General features: G+C 40.4%; 1 protein-coding gene across 4 annotated transcripts in view; it reads right to left on the bottom strand.

Annotated features, from left to right (window-relative positions):
- LOC117404090 (protein hinderin) overlaps positions 1 to 17,468 on the bottom strand; it is a 35,477-nt gene extending 18,009 nt beyond the window's left edge. For 2 of the 4 annotated variants that reach the window (XM_058985946.1, XM_058985957.1), the window contains exons 1-6: positions 17,365 to 17,468; positions 16,165 to 16,200; positions 15,673 to 16,022; positions 14,641 to 14,738; positions 12,037 to 12,152; positions 2,526 to 2,653 (exon numbers count right to left, since the gene is read on the bottom strand). In XM_058985946.1, the coding sequence (XP_058841929.1) occupies positions 2,526 to 2,653; positions 12,037 to 12,152; positions 14,641 to 14,738; positions 15,673 to 16,022; positions 16,165 to 16,200; positions 17,365 to 17,395 (759 nt within the window). In that variant the 5' untranslated portion in view covers positions 17,396 to 17,468. Of the gene's footprint in view, positions 1 to 2,525; positions 2,654 to 12,036; positions 12,153 to 14,640; positions 14,739 to 15,672; positions 16,023 to 16,164; positions 16,201 to 17,239 lie in introns of all 4 variants that reach the window. The other 2 variants (XM_058985950.1, XM_058985954.1) reach the window with 2 other exon arrangements.
- Between the last annotated feature and the right edge of the window lie 293 nt (positions 17,469 to 17,761).

The raw sequence follows: 17,761 nt of genomic DNA, 5'->3' as shown, positions 1-17,761 counted from the left end.
CTTTGTGACAGTTCAATGGTAATATATCGTGTGCAAGTAGTTTAATCCCTTATTCAGCATTCTTACAACATCAGTTTATTTTTTTATTAGAATAGAGACACAGAAAAAGATACAGTGCAAGTAATTGCACTTAAACTTAGTAAAGCCACTCAAACTACCACCCTCCACACTGCAGCCCAGCACTCTAACCACTGAGCTACTCAAACTACCATCCTCCACACTGCAGCCCAGCACTCTATCCACTGAGCTACTCAAACCCACTACCTTCCACACTGCAGCCCAGCACTCTAACCACTGAGCTACTCAAACTACCATCCAGCTCTATAACCACTGAGCTACTCAAACCCACTACCTTACACACTGTTGCCCAGCACTCAAACCACTGAGACAGTTATCTTGGGCTTGTCTTGCCATTAGTCCAGTATTGATGACTTAGTTTGTATGAAATGGCCCAGAAGTAAAAAAAAAAACAACTTAAATTAATTTCAGATTGAATAGTAAGAAAATATATTTCATACAAAAAAGGGTAGCCTTTTACGTGTGCATTTAAAGTTATTCACACATAACAACCCTACTGGCATTTGAAACGGAGGCCGCATGTCAGAAGGCAGTCTTGCATAGAGCAGCACAGAGGAGAAAAAAATAAATAAACAAATACAAGAAAACAGCAATCAGTCCGAGAGCATCAATGAATACAGACAGAGCAATCAGGCAAATACGCAGCCAATCTGGATTTAAAAACATTAAGATTACCTAGTAATCACTACTGACATTTCACTCCCGGACTGAGTGGCAGTAAAACGTTTAACCTGTGTTTGTGTTCTCTCTCAAAATGATTAATTGTATATGCTGGGGACAATGTACCTTAAAAAAAAAAGTGTAAGAGAAATCAGGTTTAAATCTTCTGTTTAAAAAAAAAAAAAAGAAAGCTGGTATGTGTTACAGTATACAAAGCCAGGAGGCAGTGTGGTCTTGTGGTTAGAGCCGACCACTGAGACCCAGGAGGCAGTGTGGACCAGTGGTTAGAGTTGAGGACGAGGAGCCAGGAGGCAGTGTGGTCTAGTGATTAGAGATGAGAGAAAGAGAAGAGAGAACATTTTCAAACTCCATCTTGGCTACTGATGTAGTCTGAGTGCCTTTAGCAAATTTTCACATATAATTTTACAACAATTTCCCTAGCAGTTCATGGGATGCAGATATTTTATGACAACCGGTTATATTTGATGATAACCAGTGAGAAGGCTGGGTGGATGGAAGTGTGGATGGACGGACATTGACACAGAGATTAATGTGCAATGCACAAGGAATTGCTGCATTTAAATTTGTAATGATGTCAAGCTGTGGTACTAATGCGAGTTTGGCGGGACGGGCAGGCAGTTAATCACTGCAGCACAGAGCAATCAAGTCAGGACAGTGTCTGGTCAGTAAAGCGACACAGGAAATTAAAACTGAAGCAACAGGCACAGCTACACATGGGACAGGCGGCATGTAGAGAAATGACACTTTCCTTTTTCTCAAAGTCAAACTGAAAGCTGGATACACTTCCAACCACTCTTTCACCTTACATAATGATCGTAATTCATACAGGACTCCAGTGAGACACGACCTCCTTCTTTCAAGGGAAGTTTATTATTATTATCATCATTATTATTGTTTATTTGGCAGAAGCCTTTATCCTTTATAAAGTCTGAATAGGGGTCTGAAAATTGAAGGCCAGTTTTGCCAGGCCATAATTTGACTTGCTGTATACTGGGATTTTGGCCAGGGCACCAGGGTTAACTAGTGCTAGGAAAAATATTAGAATATAGGTTTGGAAATAAGACTCCCATTGCACAACAGTTTGATCTATTTCTAGTTGTACTATGAGTTTAGTAAGACACACCTCAGCTTGTAATACAGCTATGGCCAAAAGTTTTGCATCACCTGGAATTTTAGGACCGAGACATATAAATACACACAGTGCTCCTTCGCGATAAGGATATAGTGTGCCTACAGCATGTCCCCCAATTCCCTATACTAGTGATTCATGCAATATTTCTACAGTAAACACAGTACCGGTGTTGTTCAAACTGTAAACAACTTCTCAGTCTAACTTCCGTTTCTGTCTCTCCCTTTTGATACAGTATCTGAACTGAAGAAAAGATGTGCTGGCACTTTATAACACAGACAGCTTATTCAGCATTTGTTTTATAACTAAATAAACATTAGGTCTATTACGTGGTTATCTTTCCTAATGCATTTACTGTTTTGCTGCGAGAGGAGCTGCAGCTTTCTGTGGGAGACGAGGCACTTCAGCCCTGCTCCGGCAGCCGAACCTGGGACAAGCCCATTCCCTCTTCCCCTCTCCCGACCCGCTCTCCTTCTCGCGCTTGGTTTACTTGTTTGTTGCTTGAACTGAACTCCAGACCGCCGTTTAGCCAGGCTATTTATAGTTTAAAAACTGCTAATTAAAATGATCCACGAGTGGGAATGGTGTTTCTAACGATAGAGAGTGGTCAGGTAGTGCCATGGTTTACGGTGCTTACCTGCTGCTGCGTTGTGTGTGTGCGGTTGAGCTGGGAGATGGAGCGGGTCAGCTTCTCTTGCTGCTCAGACAGGTACTGCTGGTAGAGAGCGAGCAGCTCCTGACACTCAAGGTACTGATCCTGCAGACGTGGGGGGGGGGGGCAGTCAAGGATAACAAGCAACAAGAAACACAACCTGACCACGAGGAACCCGCCCATGACACTATTATTTTTATTTGTTTATTTAGCAGACGCCTTTATCCAAGGCGACTTACAGAGACTCAGGTGTGTGAACTATGCATCAGCGGCAGAGTCACTTACAACTACGTCTCACCCGAAATACGGAGCACAGGGAGGTTAAGTGACTTGCTCAGGGTCACACAATGAGTCGGTGGCTGAGGTGGGATTTGAACCGGGGACCTCCTGGTTATAAGCCCTTTTCCTTAACCACACAGCCTCCTTAACACTACCTTAACCTTGTAACAGAAACGGCTGGTTCAACACTAGTGACCAGCTAGATTTCAGCTGCAGCGAGACAGACGTATGACAAGAGACTAGAAATTGTCACAATGCTTCAGCTTCTTTATATCTTTAATAGCAGGTAGTGGGACAGCCCTCCATCACCCCGTATTGTTCCACACCCTTTATTATCCGTTTTCTGCTCTACAACACAGCGGCAAGCAATCTCAAAATGAATTACAGTAAGTGCTTTTCAATTCAATAATAATAATTTTAAAATCCTCCCCAATAAAATTAAAATGTCTTACTTTGTTTTAACTTTTCAGGACATTGAAATTAGATATCAACAACCTCCCCCCGCTCCACAAACACACTCAGATATACAGGGATAATTTAACATTACAAAAAACATTTCAAATCAAGCGAAACTTATTACTGTCTCTCAGCAGGCAGGTGGCTCCAGGCAAACTTTTCAGCACACAGAGTGGACAATTTCTCATCCACTGCTGCAGGTGTGTACAGAGGAGGTACAGGACTCCTGCCACTCTGTTTACACAGGGCCCCATCTATCCTCGAGCCAGGCTGCAGTCAAGACAGAAGCACATGATGCTCCGAACAACCATGGAGTACCACACCAATACTGCCACTTAAACATGCTCTATGGCAGCTCTCTTTCTAGTGTATTTTGTGACTTAAACAAAGGGATCGACAAATCAACAGAGTGATGAGCATGAATAAAATAGGAACAGTAAAATACGCTTTTAACGACTGCAGAAGGGACCGTTCTAAATGAGTCTACGATAGGCTACATTTAAAGATGTACTGTAAATAGGGATGTATCAGTGTGGTCATCAGTTTAATCATATAGACATTCATTTAATCATATACAGACGTGCTCAAATTTGTTGGTACCCCTCCACAAAAAATGAAGAATGCACAATTTTCTCTGAAATAACTTGAAACTGACAAAAGTAATTGGCATCTACCATTGTTTATTCCATATTTAATAGAAATTTGGGACTTTGCTTTTGATTTTTTATTCAACATAATATTGTAAATAATAAAACAAATGAAAATGGCATGGACAAAAATGATGGGACCGCTAACCTAATATTTTGTTGCACCTTTAGAGGCAAGCACTGCAATCAAACGTTTTCTGTAGCTCTCAATGAGACTTCTGCACCTGTTAACAAGTAGTTTGGCCCACTCTTCCTGAGCAAACTGCTCCAGCTGTCTCAGGTTTGATGGGTGCCTTCTCCAGACTGCAAGTTTCAGCTCTTTCCATAGATGTTCGATATGATTCAGATCAGGACTCATAGAAGGCCACTTCAGAATAGTCCAATGTTTTGTTCTTATCCATTCTTGGGTGCTTTTAGCTGTGTGTTTTGGGTCATTACCCTGTTGGAGGACCCATGACCTGCGACTGAGACAGAGCTTTCTGACACTGGGCAGTACGTTTTGCTCCAGAATGCCTTGATAGTCTTGAGATTTCATTGTGCCCTGCACAGATTCAAGGCACCCTGTGCCAGGCGCAGCAAAGCAGCCCCAAAACATAACCGAGCCTCCTCCATGTTTCACTGTAGGTATGGTGTTCTTTTCTTTGAAAGCTTCATTTTTTCATCTGTGAACATAGAGCTGATGTGACTTGCCAAAAAGCTCCAGTTTTGACTCATCTGTCCAAAGGACATTCTCCCAGAAGGATTGTGGCTTGTCAATATGCATTTTAGCAAATTCCAGTCTGGCTTTTTAATGTTTTTCTTTCAAAAGTGGAGTCCTCCTGGGTCTTCTTCCATGGAGCCCACTTTCGCTCAAAAAGCGACGGATGGTGCGATCAGAAACTGACGTACCTTCACCTTGGAGTTCAGCTTGTATCTCTTTGGCAGTTATCCTTGGTTCTTTTTCTACCATTCGCACTATCCTTCTGTTCAATCTGGGGTCGATTTTCCTCTTGCGGCCGCGCCCAGGGAGGTTGGCTACAGTTCCATGGACCTTAAACTTCTTCATAATATTTGCAACTGTTGTCACAGGAACATCAAGCTGCTTGGAGATGGTCTTGTAGCCTTTACCTTTACCATGCTTGTCTATTATTTTCTTTCTGATCTCCTCAGACAACTCTCTCCTTTGCTTTCTCTGGTCCATGTTCAGTGTGGTGCACACAATGATACCAAACAGCACAGTGACTACTTTTCTCCATTTAAATAGGCTGAATGACTGATTACAAGATTGGAGACATGTGTGATACTAATTAAAGAAACTAATTAGTTTGAAATATCACTATAATCCAATTATTTATTATCTTTTCTAAGGGGTACCAACAAATGTGTCCAGGCCATTTTAGAATATCTTTGTAGAATAAGCAATAATTCATCTCTTTTCACAGCTTCTTTGCCTTATTCTATGACATACCAAAGGCATGCAAGTATACATGATAAAATAGCTTTTAATTTCATCACTTTTCAGGAGGAATGAAGCATTATTTCAATGAGCTGTAAGGGTACCAACAAATTTGAGCACGTCTGTATATGTATATATATATATATATATATATATATATATATATATATATATATATATATATATATATATATATATATATATGAGAGAGAGAGAGAGAGAGAGAGATATGGAGATGGAGATGGACAAGTATTAGTAAAAGTCCCAAGGAGCTTCCAACAGCATGAGTCCAAAGTAACTCCGAGCACAGTTTGCAGCTTGGTCCCACAGCATGACTACGGTTCTGATGGATGCAGAGACAGAGAGCGCGAGAGCGAGGCAGTGAGAGGTGCCTCTAGCACAATGAGCCCACAGACACTCATCACGCACGGTTAGCCAGTTCGTTGACGGATCAGAGATGGGTGCCTACAGCAAAGACGGCATGTGCTCTACAAACTCAAATCAGAGAGTGGCACTCGGGCCCATAGCTCTCAGAAACAGCCAACTGATTCTCAAAGCTTTTCGCTTCAGCCTTGCCTTTGTAACACAGGGCGTCTAAATCCAAAAAAATAATTTTAAATGGGCAATTCTGTATTCTTATTGGGAATTTTGCAGTTGCCTGTTATACCTTGGGGTCCCAGTGTAAATAAATGGTCAGCTAATACTGGGACCAAATGGCTCTCAGCTATGAGATTTAGAACAAGGGGGGGGGGGATTTTAATTATACAAACAGCAAACCAATATTAATACTGCTGTCCTAAAACTCTTAACCCTGCTTTGTGGCAGTCCTCTTTCCATTGCACTTTTATCGTATATAACAAAGGAATCAATAAAACACCCTTGTCAGCAAACACCAGTGCGATTAATGTATAGTTCAAGGGCTGTGGTATTTAAAATACATTACTGCTTATACCATTAAACCAGACCTCCCCCCACTAGAATTTAATAATCCAGGAGAATCTTTAATCAAAAGCAGGAGCTGCTCCCCTGGACTTCTTATGGAGCGAAGACAAGTTCCATCAGCAGTGCAAGTTCATAAACATACCATGCAGCTGAGCTCTTAATACTGCAGAGAGAGAGAGAGAGAGAGAGAAGTATTTCCTGAGCCCAAGACCACAGCCTCCTTAGCCCGTCTATCCTCAGATTCTAAATGTTACACCTGTATAAATGGGTAATTGTATGTAAAAATAATGTGATATTACATACAATTACAATTACCCATTTATACAGTTGTAACATTTAGAATCACCACAACCGGATAAGAGGGTCTCAAGATACAACTAAAATGTAAGCATGACTCATAAAGACAGGAATACAGGCATCTGGTAATATCCCCAGATACTCTCAATAAGAAGAAGTGTTAATAAAAGTCTAAACCAAGTTTCATCACAATTGTACAAGCAATTCTCTCTATTTATGTAAAACTCCAGAGTGGCACATATGAAAATGTATTGCTTTCGTGTGATATTCTTTAATGTTGTAGTCTCTTATATTTGTCTATTGCATTTTGTTTTCATCTGCCATTACTAAGGACACAGAAAGAGTATATAATAAATCACATTCTCTAAAAGCACACCCAAATTGCATAATACAATTCAGAACACTTCACGTGGCGTTTTAAAACACAGATGTGTGAAATAAACGGAAAAGAAAAGAAACTGACAGTATACAAGGACGTATGATGTACTGCTGTTAACGTCTGCTGCACGTGGAATACTTCAGTGTAATATGGGAAAAGTAAAGCTTTGAAAATCTGCAATGTCACTCTCTTATTCAGATTTTGGTGATGGGTTCAAGTATCTGAGAGCTGCAAAACCCATAACCTCCCTTTGTGTGTGCCAGTAGAATATGTAACAATAGTTTTGTTTATAAAATGCACTTTTTTTGGGGGGGGGGGGGGGGGGGGGGGGGGGGCGGTCACAAAAACACTGAAAAATATTAGCAACCAAATAAACTAGTTCTGCTTGTGATAATCGGGCATTAATAACTACTTACAAACAACCAAGCGGTTTGGGCAAGAGGAGCACGAAGCTGAGCTGTGCAAAATGACTTCTGTTTTTATAAGACACACACTGCTCACAATGAAGTAACTTCTTGTAATCACAAAAACAAATAGTGAGAACTACTACTTAACATAAAAAATGTAACTGTGCCGTATGTTCTATACACACCTATACACTGGGTAAGATGTAGTGGAACACTGACAAATCCTTAACAGTATTCAGTTGTTTTTCTTTGTTGTTTCTATGAACATGTTAGTTCTGTATTGCTTTTTCAACGGACAGCACTGTTTTACTTTCATTTCAGCTGGTTTCTAGATTGTACCATTTCTTTGTGAATTCAGTACAGTCAAAAATGCCTAAGTTTAGTTAACTCAAGTTAGTATATAACCTGCACCATTCTGAGAATGCAAGTCTAAACATCACTGCAAAAACTAGGCCTATCTAGTACTGCACCAGCACAGGACAAAGTTGAATGTAGCAAAGGAATATATGCATATTGGTAGACACTGACCTCCACAGGCTGAAACATCCTAATGCAGCTTCACTCATACACTCTTTCATTCATTCTTCCATCTAATTTCATTTTATTTTCAGTCTACTGTGAATACAACAAGCAGAAATGAATATTCCCTTTATGTATAAACTAGACAGAGTGTACTCTAGTTCAGAGTTTCTGGATAGATCTCCTAACTGAAAACAGAGAAAGAAAATTGGCTGTAATGTAACAAGGTCCGTCTCATGACAACAGTGAAAGCACATTCAATAAATGTGTTGCCTGAGCAACCTTTGCGGACCCCAGTTTGAGATTCAACAGAAAAAGCATGATGTGTGGTGCTGCTGGGAGGTTGGTAAATCTGGTGTGCACTGCACACACAAAGACACTGCTTTATTGTGCCAATCTGTTCTTCAGTGATTTGAAAGAGGTGAAGCCAAGTGCCTTATACAATGAACCACCCTGGCTTATCAATAGCCTGGATATAAATCAATCAACAAGCACAGTGTCTGGGGGTGCAGTGCTACAGGAGAGCCTGCCATCCACCAGCTGCAAACTATATTCATACTCTTCAAAACAGAAGACTTGGGTGTTACTGTTCATCCGATTTCACCACTGTTACAATTGTGTGTATTTATATTTAGATTTTTTTTTTTTTTTTACATTGTATAAATAAAAAAACAGGAACTATATCTGTTTGTGTGACAAAAAAAATAAAATAAAAAGAATCTGCATCTACTTCTGCAGTTTTGAAATGTAAATTTAGTCATTATGTGCAATAACTTCTGCACAACATGAAGGGGTCAGTGTAACTTTGCATTGCGCTGATGGCAGCTAATGGGATGGAAGTCTCTTTGAATAGCTATTACCAGGAACGTGGAAGAGGGCCGGGAGGAGAGGGTACAGTGCAAGGGAGGAAAGCGAATGTGCAGCGCTGTGAAACCAGGCCCCAGCTGAGATGCATTCAGGCTGCAGGAGACACAGGTTATTATCTTTCAGACTCATTAGCACTGCAGTCTGGGGGACTGCATCAATTACTGGATGCTAATGAAAACAGGGAGATGTCTAACAAATGGTGGTCTCACAGCAGGCTTTTTATGTTCTCTTGTACGTACTTATTTAGTTAGTTAGTTAGTTAGTTAGTTAGTTATCAAAATGGTTATTTATTTAGGAAAGAGTAAGTTAAAGCCAAGAAAGTTAAAGGATAAAAAACACAAGTATGCCCTCCTTGTATTTGTTTAAAGCTTCAAAAAGTAACATACTTCAATCCACCAGTACTTGCCAAGTCCCACTTTTGGGAAAATGATAAAAACTTGTTTGTAGTTTCTGAAAGTCCGCGATTGTAAAAAGAGTACATAAGTAAATAGATCTGCTACTTACATGAAAGAGTTATATGAATACAACCTAAAGGGATGCTAGTGTTACAGGATACACTGAAAAGTTTAAAACAAACGTATTACACTGCCTTTGCTGTATCCCATGTTGTCTGAATCGCAGCATTATATTTTTTAAACATTGATGACTCTCGTGAAATTTTTAATCGCACATCATGGGTCACAAATCAATCTCCACATTTACTCAGGAGTATTGTATCCAGGATCGCAGTGTATCCAGATCACGCTCCTTCCTGCAGCAATGCTGGCTTTCTGTTCTCACAATACGCCACTCATTTCAATCAGAGCATCCGCACTGTTGCAGGAGGGAGCGTGAACTGGATACGCTGTGATGCTCTCTTGGCAAACATCTCCAGGTTAAAATTGATTTACCTATGATGTGTGAAAACAAAAAAAAATACCAAAATGATCCAGATTATGTTGAAAGCTATTTGGCTACAACACAGACTCAGCAAAGGGATACAGCAAAGAAAAATTGATGTGTTTCTTGTAAAAAGTGCAGGGGAGTCTGTATAACTTAATCTTTGATAACACCGTGTAACAATTTTTTTTTTTTTTTGGTTCCTGGGTAGTAAGTGTTATTTCCTAATTGCTTATGCCTCAAAAGTATAGAAAATGGCTATTATTCCCCACAAACTTTGCTTTTGTGACCAGGACAGTGATATTTTGAAATTTACCTATTTTCCAGAACATTCCAGATAGATTCAGTGCTGAGTAAACTTGGAGTAACTTCTAAAACGTTCTAGAACTTTCCAGTAATATAAATAGTAGTATAAATACAGGGGCCTTAAGCCCACCAGTTCAGTTTAGTTCCAGCTGCCTAAGTGGATACATATCTGCATTTTTCTGAGATGGCATCAAGGTCATAGGAGACTTCAAAATGGTGGCATTCCTGATGGGTCTCCAAGGTGGTTTTACCAAGTTTCCCCGCTATCTTTGCCTTTGGGACAGCAGGGACACCAAGGCGCACTACCACAGGCGGGACTGCCCACAGCGGACCAAGTTCTCTGTGGGGAGGAACAACGTCAAGTGGGAGCCACTGGTGGACCCCCGGAAGGTGCTGATGCCACCACTGCACATCAAACTGGGCCTTATGAAACAATTTGTCAGAGCTTTAGATAAGGAGTCGGCAGCCTTCAAGTACCTTCAAGACGTCTTCCCTAAGCTGTCTGAGGCAAAGGTCAAAGCCGGTGTCTTCGTCGAACCACAGATAAAGAAGATCCTGGAGTGCAATGAATTCCCCAAGAAGCTCACTAGTAAGGAGAAAGTGGCTTGGAACAGCTTTGTCGCAGTGGTTCAGGGCTTCCTGGGCAAACACAAGGCCGAAAACTATGTGGAGCTGGTTGAGACTCTGGTGAAGAACTACGGCACAATGGGCTGTAGGATGTCCCTCAAAGTGCATATCCTTGATGCTCATCTTGATAAATTCAAGGAGAACATGGGAGCGTACTCGGAGGAGCAAGGCGAGCGCTTCCACCAGGATATACTGGACTTTGAACGCCGCTACCAAGGACAGTATAACGAGAACATGATGGGAGACTACATTTGGGGGCTGATTTGTGAAAGTGATTTACAGTATAATCGTAAATCTCGAAAAACTACTCACTTCTAAATCTTTTGTAGTCATTTTTGTATTACTTTAGTATAAATACATGTTAATTTGGATTCATATGTTGTTTTTTTCTGACTTTATGTGAACGAAAAGACACAAATTCGCCCGTTTTCTCATTGGAAATAGGTAAATTTCAAAATATCACTGTCCTGGTGTGACGAAGTGCCCACCCCTGTGTGTATTTTGTGTGTTATGTGTTGTATGTTGCGTGTGTTAATGTTGGTGTATAGTCATTGGTACACGGGATATAAACGGGTCTGTGTTTCACGTGTATTTAAAAATGTAGATTTATATTTAGGCACGAGGAGGGCACAAATCACTTCACGTGCTGGTTAAATGTAATATGTGAGCACGGGGTTGCACAGAATTAATTCACGTGCTGGGATTCAAGTGAATAATTAATTAGTAATTGAATCCCAGCACAACAGTATATATAGATGCACATTTCTTTCACTCGGGGTTGGGTGTTCGAGAGTGGAGAACGGGAGAGAGAGGAGTAAAAGAAAAGTAAATAATAAGTGTTTTTGTACTCACCGTGTTTGTTTGTCTCCGTGCACCGTTTGTTAAGTGTTAGTTCGTTTTGTTTGTCTATTTATTTTGGCGTAAGTGCCGTGTCCTGTTTTGTGCTTGTGTTTTGTGTTTAAAACCTTTTATTTTTCTGTTCTGTTTATTAAATGCTGAGCGAAAGCATTCGCTCAGCTCCACCAAACCACACCTCTCTGTTGTTTTATTTCCTGCATCTGGTCTGACGCCACCCACTCCGGCCGTCTTTGTGACACCTGGTCACAAAAGCAAAGTTTGTGGGGAATAATAGCCATTTTCTATACTTTTGAGGCATAAGCAATTAGGAAATAACACTTACTACCCAGGAACAAAAATTGTGTTACATAGTGTAACCTTTGTGAAAGTTCTGAGTTTTGTTACAAAAATATTGCCTTTGCAGTCATCTAACTCAAAAGCAGTCACCTTAACCTCTGAATGTTAAGAGCCCAGGCAGGAATTACCTGACTTTCCTATTCTGGACAACAGTAAGCTTATGATTTTTTCAGTTCAATTGGATTCTGATATAGGAGATACTCCCTGTCACAACCCCCTCCCCAGTCTGCAAATGCAGGACCTGTTTTGTGTGGAAGGATATTTTCCCTCTCGTTGGCGATGAGTTCGTTCTGCGCCTCCAGCTGCTGGATCTTCTTGGAGAAGCCTTCCTGCTCTACACGAAGTCGCTCCGCTGTCTCATCCTTCTCCTCGCTCACCCTGCAGGTCAAAGACACAGTGCCGAGAAAAAGTTTGTGAACCCCTTAGTAATTTCACATATTTCACACATTTCAAACCTAAAATGTTTAGATCTTAATCTAAGTCCTAATAATAGATAAAGATAACCTGATTAAACAAATGACACAAAAACATGATACTATTTCAACATTTATTTATCCACAAATGATTCAACATTCAATATCCATGTGTTAAAAAGTATGTAAACCTTTAGATTCAGTAACTGGTGGCACCCCTTGAGCAGCAATGAGTTAAACTAAGCATTTCCTGTAACTGTTGGTAAGTCTCTCATCAGTTTTGAGGAATTTTGGCCCATTCCTCCTTACAGAACTGCTTCAGCCCGGTGACATTTGAGGGATTCCTTGCGTGGACAGCTCGCTTCAGGTCCTGCCACAACATTTCAATGGGGTTTAGGTCCGAACTTTGACTAGGCCATTCTAAAACGCGGAATTTCTTCTTCTGCAGCCACTCTTTTGTAGATCTGCTTGTATGTTTAGGATCATTGTCTTGCTGCATGACCCACTTTCGGTTCAGCTTCAGCTCACGGACAGATGGCCTGATATTCTCCTCTAGAATCTTATGATACAATGCAGAATTTATGGTTGTGTCAATGATGGCAAGCCGTCCAGGTCCTGAGGCAGCAAAGCAGCCCCAAACCATCACACTCACACCACCATGCTTGACGGTTGGGATGAGGTTCTTCTGTTCGAACGCAGTGTTTGGTTTTCGCCAAACATAACGTTTCTCATGGAGGCCAAAAAGTTCTACCTTTGACTCGTCTGTCCACAGAACATTGTTCCAGGAGTCTTGTGGATCATCTATGTGCTCTTTGGTGAACTTCAGAGGCAGCCATGTTCTTTTTAGAGAGCAGTGGTTTCCTCCTGGCTATCCTTCCATGAACACCATTCTTGTTCAGTCTTTTTCTAATAGTTGAGTCATGAACACTCACATTAGCCAAGGCGAGAGTGGCCTGCAGAACCTTGGATGTTACTCTGGGGTTCTTTGTGACATCCTTGATGATTTTCCAGTTTGTTCTTGGAGAGATTTTGGTAGGACGACCGTGTGGTCTTGAACTTTCTCCATTTGTAGACTATCTGTCCGAGAGTAGATTTGTGTAACCCTTTCTAGACTGATGAGCATCAATAACTGTTTTTCTGAAGTCCTCAGAGATTTCTTTTGATCGTGGCATGACATGTTTCCACACATCTGTATGGTGAAGACCAAACTCACAAAGTTTTCGATCTTTATATAGAGTGGGGCCTCCCAAATTCACCCCTGAAGATCTACCTAATTATTTAAACACCTGATTTTAATTATCCCCTTAATTGAGCTGATAAAACCAGGGGTTCACTTACTTTCACATACCCTGAATCTTAATTACTCATTGTTTGTCTAATTCATACATCATTTTGTTTCAAAAGACATGGAATTGATTAATATAAACCCTATTGGATATTTAAGAAAAGACTTTGATTCAAGAAGGCTATCATGGTAAAACTATGGAATTTCCATAATTATCATTGGGGTTCACAAACTTTTTCTCGGCACTGTACAACAGCAGGCTAGTCTGGGTAGGTTTGCATGGTCAAAGCTTTATAAGAAATCCTCACAACACCTAGGTGACCCACTGACCTCCAGTGGACTAACTCAGTTTGAAAACCATTGTTCTTAAATGCTCATGTTTTATTTCTCCTCTACTCTGTAGCTACCAAACGAATATATTTTATTGTTAAAAAGGTGTAAAACAAGCCTTCCTAGAATGCACTGAGGAACCCAAGAAAGGAGGCACTTTGTCTGATCTATGGTTAACATTTTAAATGTGCATCCTAGAATGCTTTTAGGAAGCTGTTGCATGGCAAGACTTATGGCTACACCTCTCATCTTTTAATCCAATACAGATTTTTTGACAACATTGAATTCGACTGCAAAGTAATGGAGACTTGTCCTTGATTCTGTGTGCCTTCCATACTCCTACTTGAAAATGAAACCAGCCATACATGTTAAGGACCTTGTTTTACCTCTGATTAATTTCCTGTGTTCCGGGTAATAGAATAATTATATCCTAACAAAAGGTAAGAAATTATTATACCTTTAAATACCAAGTACAAACTAGTGCCAAGCTTAATTCTTCTGCTGCTGCTTCAGTTTTAAGATGGGTAGGTTTGGCTCTCAGGTGTCTTCTTTTCATAACACAGAAACAAGGATCACACTGCAAGCAAGTAGCAGGCATTGGCAGGTTTCATTTACTTATTCCCAAGACTCTTTCCTAGAGGTAAGTCCCTTCACTTTTAATTAGCTCCCTATGGCACTCCCATGAACACTTCAGCAGTTGCCTGTGTTGATCTGTCTGCACATCAGGAAACTGCAGACTGGAATGATTCACTAAATCCCACCTGTCTACAGAAGCTCCTTATGCAAAAGGAAACCCTGATTTCAAACTTCTATTCACTCATTATGACAGCCCCGGTACCTGGCAAGCTCTTGGATGAGGTTGGCGATGCGTCGCTTGTCCTCTGGGCACAGATCCTTTAGGGACGCGCTCCTGCCTTCTGCTGCATCAGCCAGAATCTGCACAACAACAGGGGAGTCATTCTCAGTTCATTCAGCCTAATGTACAGTACTACAGGCTTGTAGCAAATACATATATATATATATATATATATATATATATATATATATATATATATATATAAAAATTATAACAACCATCTGGTAGTTCACATCCATATTCTGGTGAAATACTGTTTGAAGATATATAATTTGCCAGGGAGGAATACAGCCAGGCCATCATTTTCTGGCCTGTACTGCATTTTATCCATGAGACACCAGGGGACCCCTGACTCTCTTCTAAAGATGTCCAAGAGATAATTAATGTCCATGAGATAATTAATGCCCACAAAGCAGACAGGACCTCAGTTTAATGTCTCAACCTCAGGTTTTTATAACACACACACACTATTGACTCTCACTACTTTATGTTGCTGTCTCCTTGGTAGCAGGGATGGTTTAATAAGACAACACCTGAGCTTATTACCTATACACTGTGGATAATCAAGCTTGTATTAAAACCTAGAATGGGTAAAACTGCTATGCAATAGAAGTCTTAGGAGAAGGAGTAGAGAGATTCTTATAAGAGTTAGGATTAATTATTTAACTTGTACAGACCAGTAGCCTTTAGAACCATAATAATAAAAAAACAACATGGGTTTGCTCTAAGTCACCCTACTCATCAACTTAGCCCTAATCATTATATTGTGTCCATGGAGAACAAACATGTATATTTTTGACATTCAAAGCACAATAAGTAGTGCAGTCGTGTGCAAATTTATGAGTACATGTCGAGATTTATCATTTATATCTTTTATATGCCTACCTGCATCTTCATACCAGAAAAGTCCTGAAGTTGTATTTTATTGAGAAGAAATATAAAATATAAAACTGTCTGTGGTTTGGTCATCCCTAATGTTTGTGTTTTTTGCTGGTGCAACACTGTGTATCTCACCTGATTGGCATTAGCCTGCCTCGTCTCAGATTTCTTCAGAGAGTGGACCGAACCCTCAGAGATTCGGGGCGCTGCCACCTTCTTTAGCCCTTCCTTGGATTCCTTCAGACAGCCGTCAGGACCATCAGAGACCCGCGCTGCCACCTTCTTTAGCCCTTCCTTGGATTCCTTCAGACAGCCGTCAGGACCATCAGAGACCCGTGCTTCCATCTTCTTTAGCCCTTCCTTGGATGCCTTCAGAGAGCCATCAGGACCATCAGAGACCCGCGCCGCCACCTTCTTTATCCCCTCCACACTCCTGCAACCTTTCCCCATCAACCCCATTCGCAGATTCCCTTTGTTGGTCAAGCCTGCAGAGAAATACACAGTACAATGAAAGAATGAGCATTCTTTTAGTCAAAATGTGCAAAATTTCATTTTTCTGTTTCAACTTTGAATGTTTTTTTTTTTTTTTTTTCTGGGAAAAGAGTAACACTGGTTAGCTGTACTTGCCTGGAATAACCACCATGGGTTGATCTTCATCAGATACTGTGTATTATAGTTACAGAAATAAACTGATGTTGCATTATAGTTTATTGTAATATGTTTACTACTGGGTGTGGTTTATCCCTTTACCAATTAAAGGAGATATTCTTGAGTACAGTAGTACTGTACATGACTCTGCTCTGCCAAGCTATCCAACATGGAAACAAGAGAAGCAAACATATTTAACCTCCCTTCTCCATTACTTCCATAACTAAATTTCAAGTTTTTAAAGTATAAACCAACATTCTGGAGTCAATTAAGTCACAGGAAGGTGCACAAACAGCTGAAACTTCTCAAATACTCAGATATATAGTATGATTTTGATGTTACACATAGACTAGTGCAAAAACAACAACGTGCTCGTCGTTTTCACTTTCTTTCTCAGTACTTGGTGTAAATCGCACATGACGTGCCACGGACTGAAGTTGCGCATGGACAAATAAATGGTGTTGTTAGTAACTGTAAATGAGGTAAGGTGAATTCAATTAGTTATGTTGAATGGGAAAAAATAAGGTTTTAACAATATGATTTGCCAAAGATATCCCGTTTAAGATTCGAAGTTGTTTTTTCTAGCGTTGGTTTTTGTTTGGGTGCTTAAAAAAAGAAGCTGGGCGAGCGCATCGAGAGCTGTAGTTGTATGTATGTATGGACGGTACCATCTGTATTTTGTTTTGCTATATTTTTGTAAATAAGTTTAGATTCTTCTTTCCGCATTTTTTTCTTCTTCTATATATTAATATAATAAAGGTCAAGGATTAGACATTTGGTAGAACTGCGTGTTTTTCAGTGCGAGTTAAGTGTACTGTACGCTTTCGGATATTTTAGCTATGTATACAACTAGGAATATGGCAAAGCAAGCAATCAATATGCAATACCGATAGAACAGAGTACTTGCAGAAAGGAAAGGAGGGTTCGAGCACCTGGAATGTCAAGCACAAAACGATCATTTAGATACACTAATAGTTAATACTGTACAGTACCTATAAATATATTAGACAGTACAACCTGTGGGACTGAGGCGGTTCAAAAAGCTTTGAATTACCTTTCTGGAATATTTTAGCTACCGCTAAAACCACCCTCTCTAAATGAATTACTAGTACTGAATCCGTTGAGTACTGCACAATTATAACTGACCTGTTAACACGGTTTTATTTTTACAAAGGATACGGTCTTTACTCCAGTAAACAACATCCGCCATATTGAAACAACCGCCACTCCCAGAGATCTAAGCGCGGCCGGGTACCGCACAAGCACTGCCTCCTTGTCAAATTCTGATTGGGTGGATCCTACATCTGTACGATTCTATTGGATACAGCTAATGTCAATGAAGCTTATGGTTGCTTTGCATTGTGGATCTTGAAGTATTTTGGGGTTGGAGGAAATTGCTGGAACGGAAGCTGTATAGCTGACTCGGAAGTAGGTTGGCCCAAAGATGCACCTGGCGATCCTGCCTCTATATGGCCAACGCTGCTCAGAGCGCTCTCTGATACTCATGAACTTGGCAGTTTTCAACTCGTTGTATAATTAAATACAAATCAGTTAAGCACCATCTTTCTGTATTTTG

The sequence above is a fragment of the Acipenser ruthenus genome, chromosome 2 (genome assembly GCF_902713425.1).
Source record: "Acipenser ruthenus chromosome 2, fAciRut3.2 maternal haplotype, whole genome shotgun sequence".
Lineage (NCBI taxonomy): Eukaryota > Metazoa > Chordata > Actinopteri > Acipenseriformes > Acipenseridae > Acipenser > Acipenser ruthenus.
The sequence above is the reverse complement of the archived record's forward strand: the minus strand, read 5'-3'. Positions and strand labels throughout refer to the sequence as shown.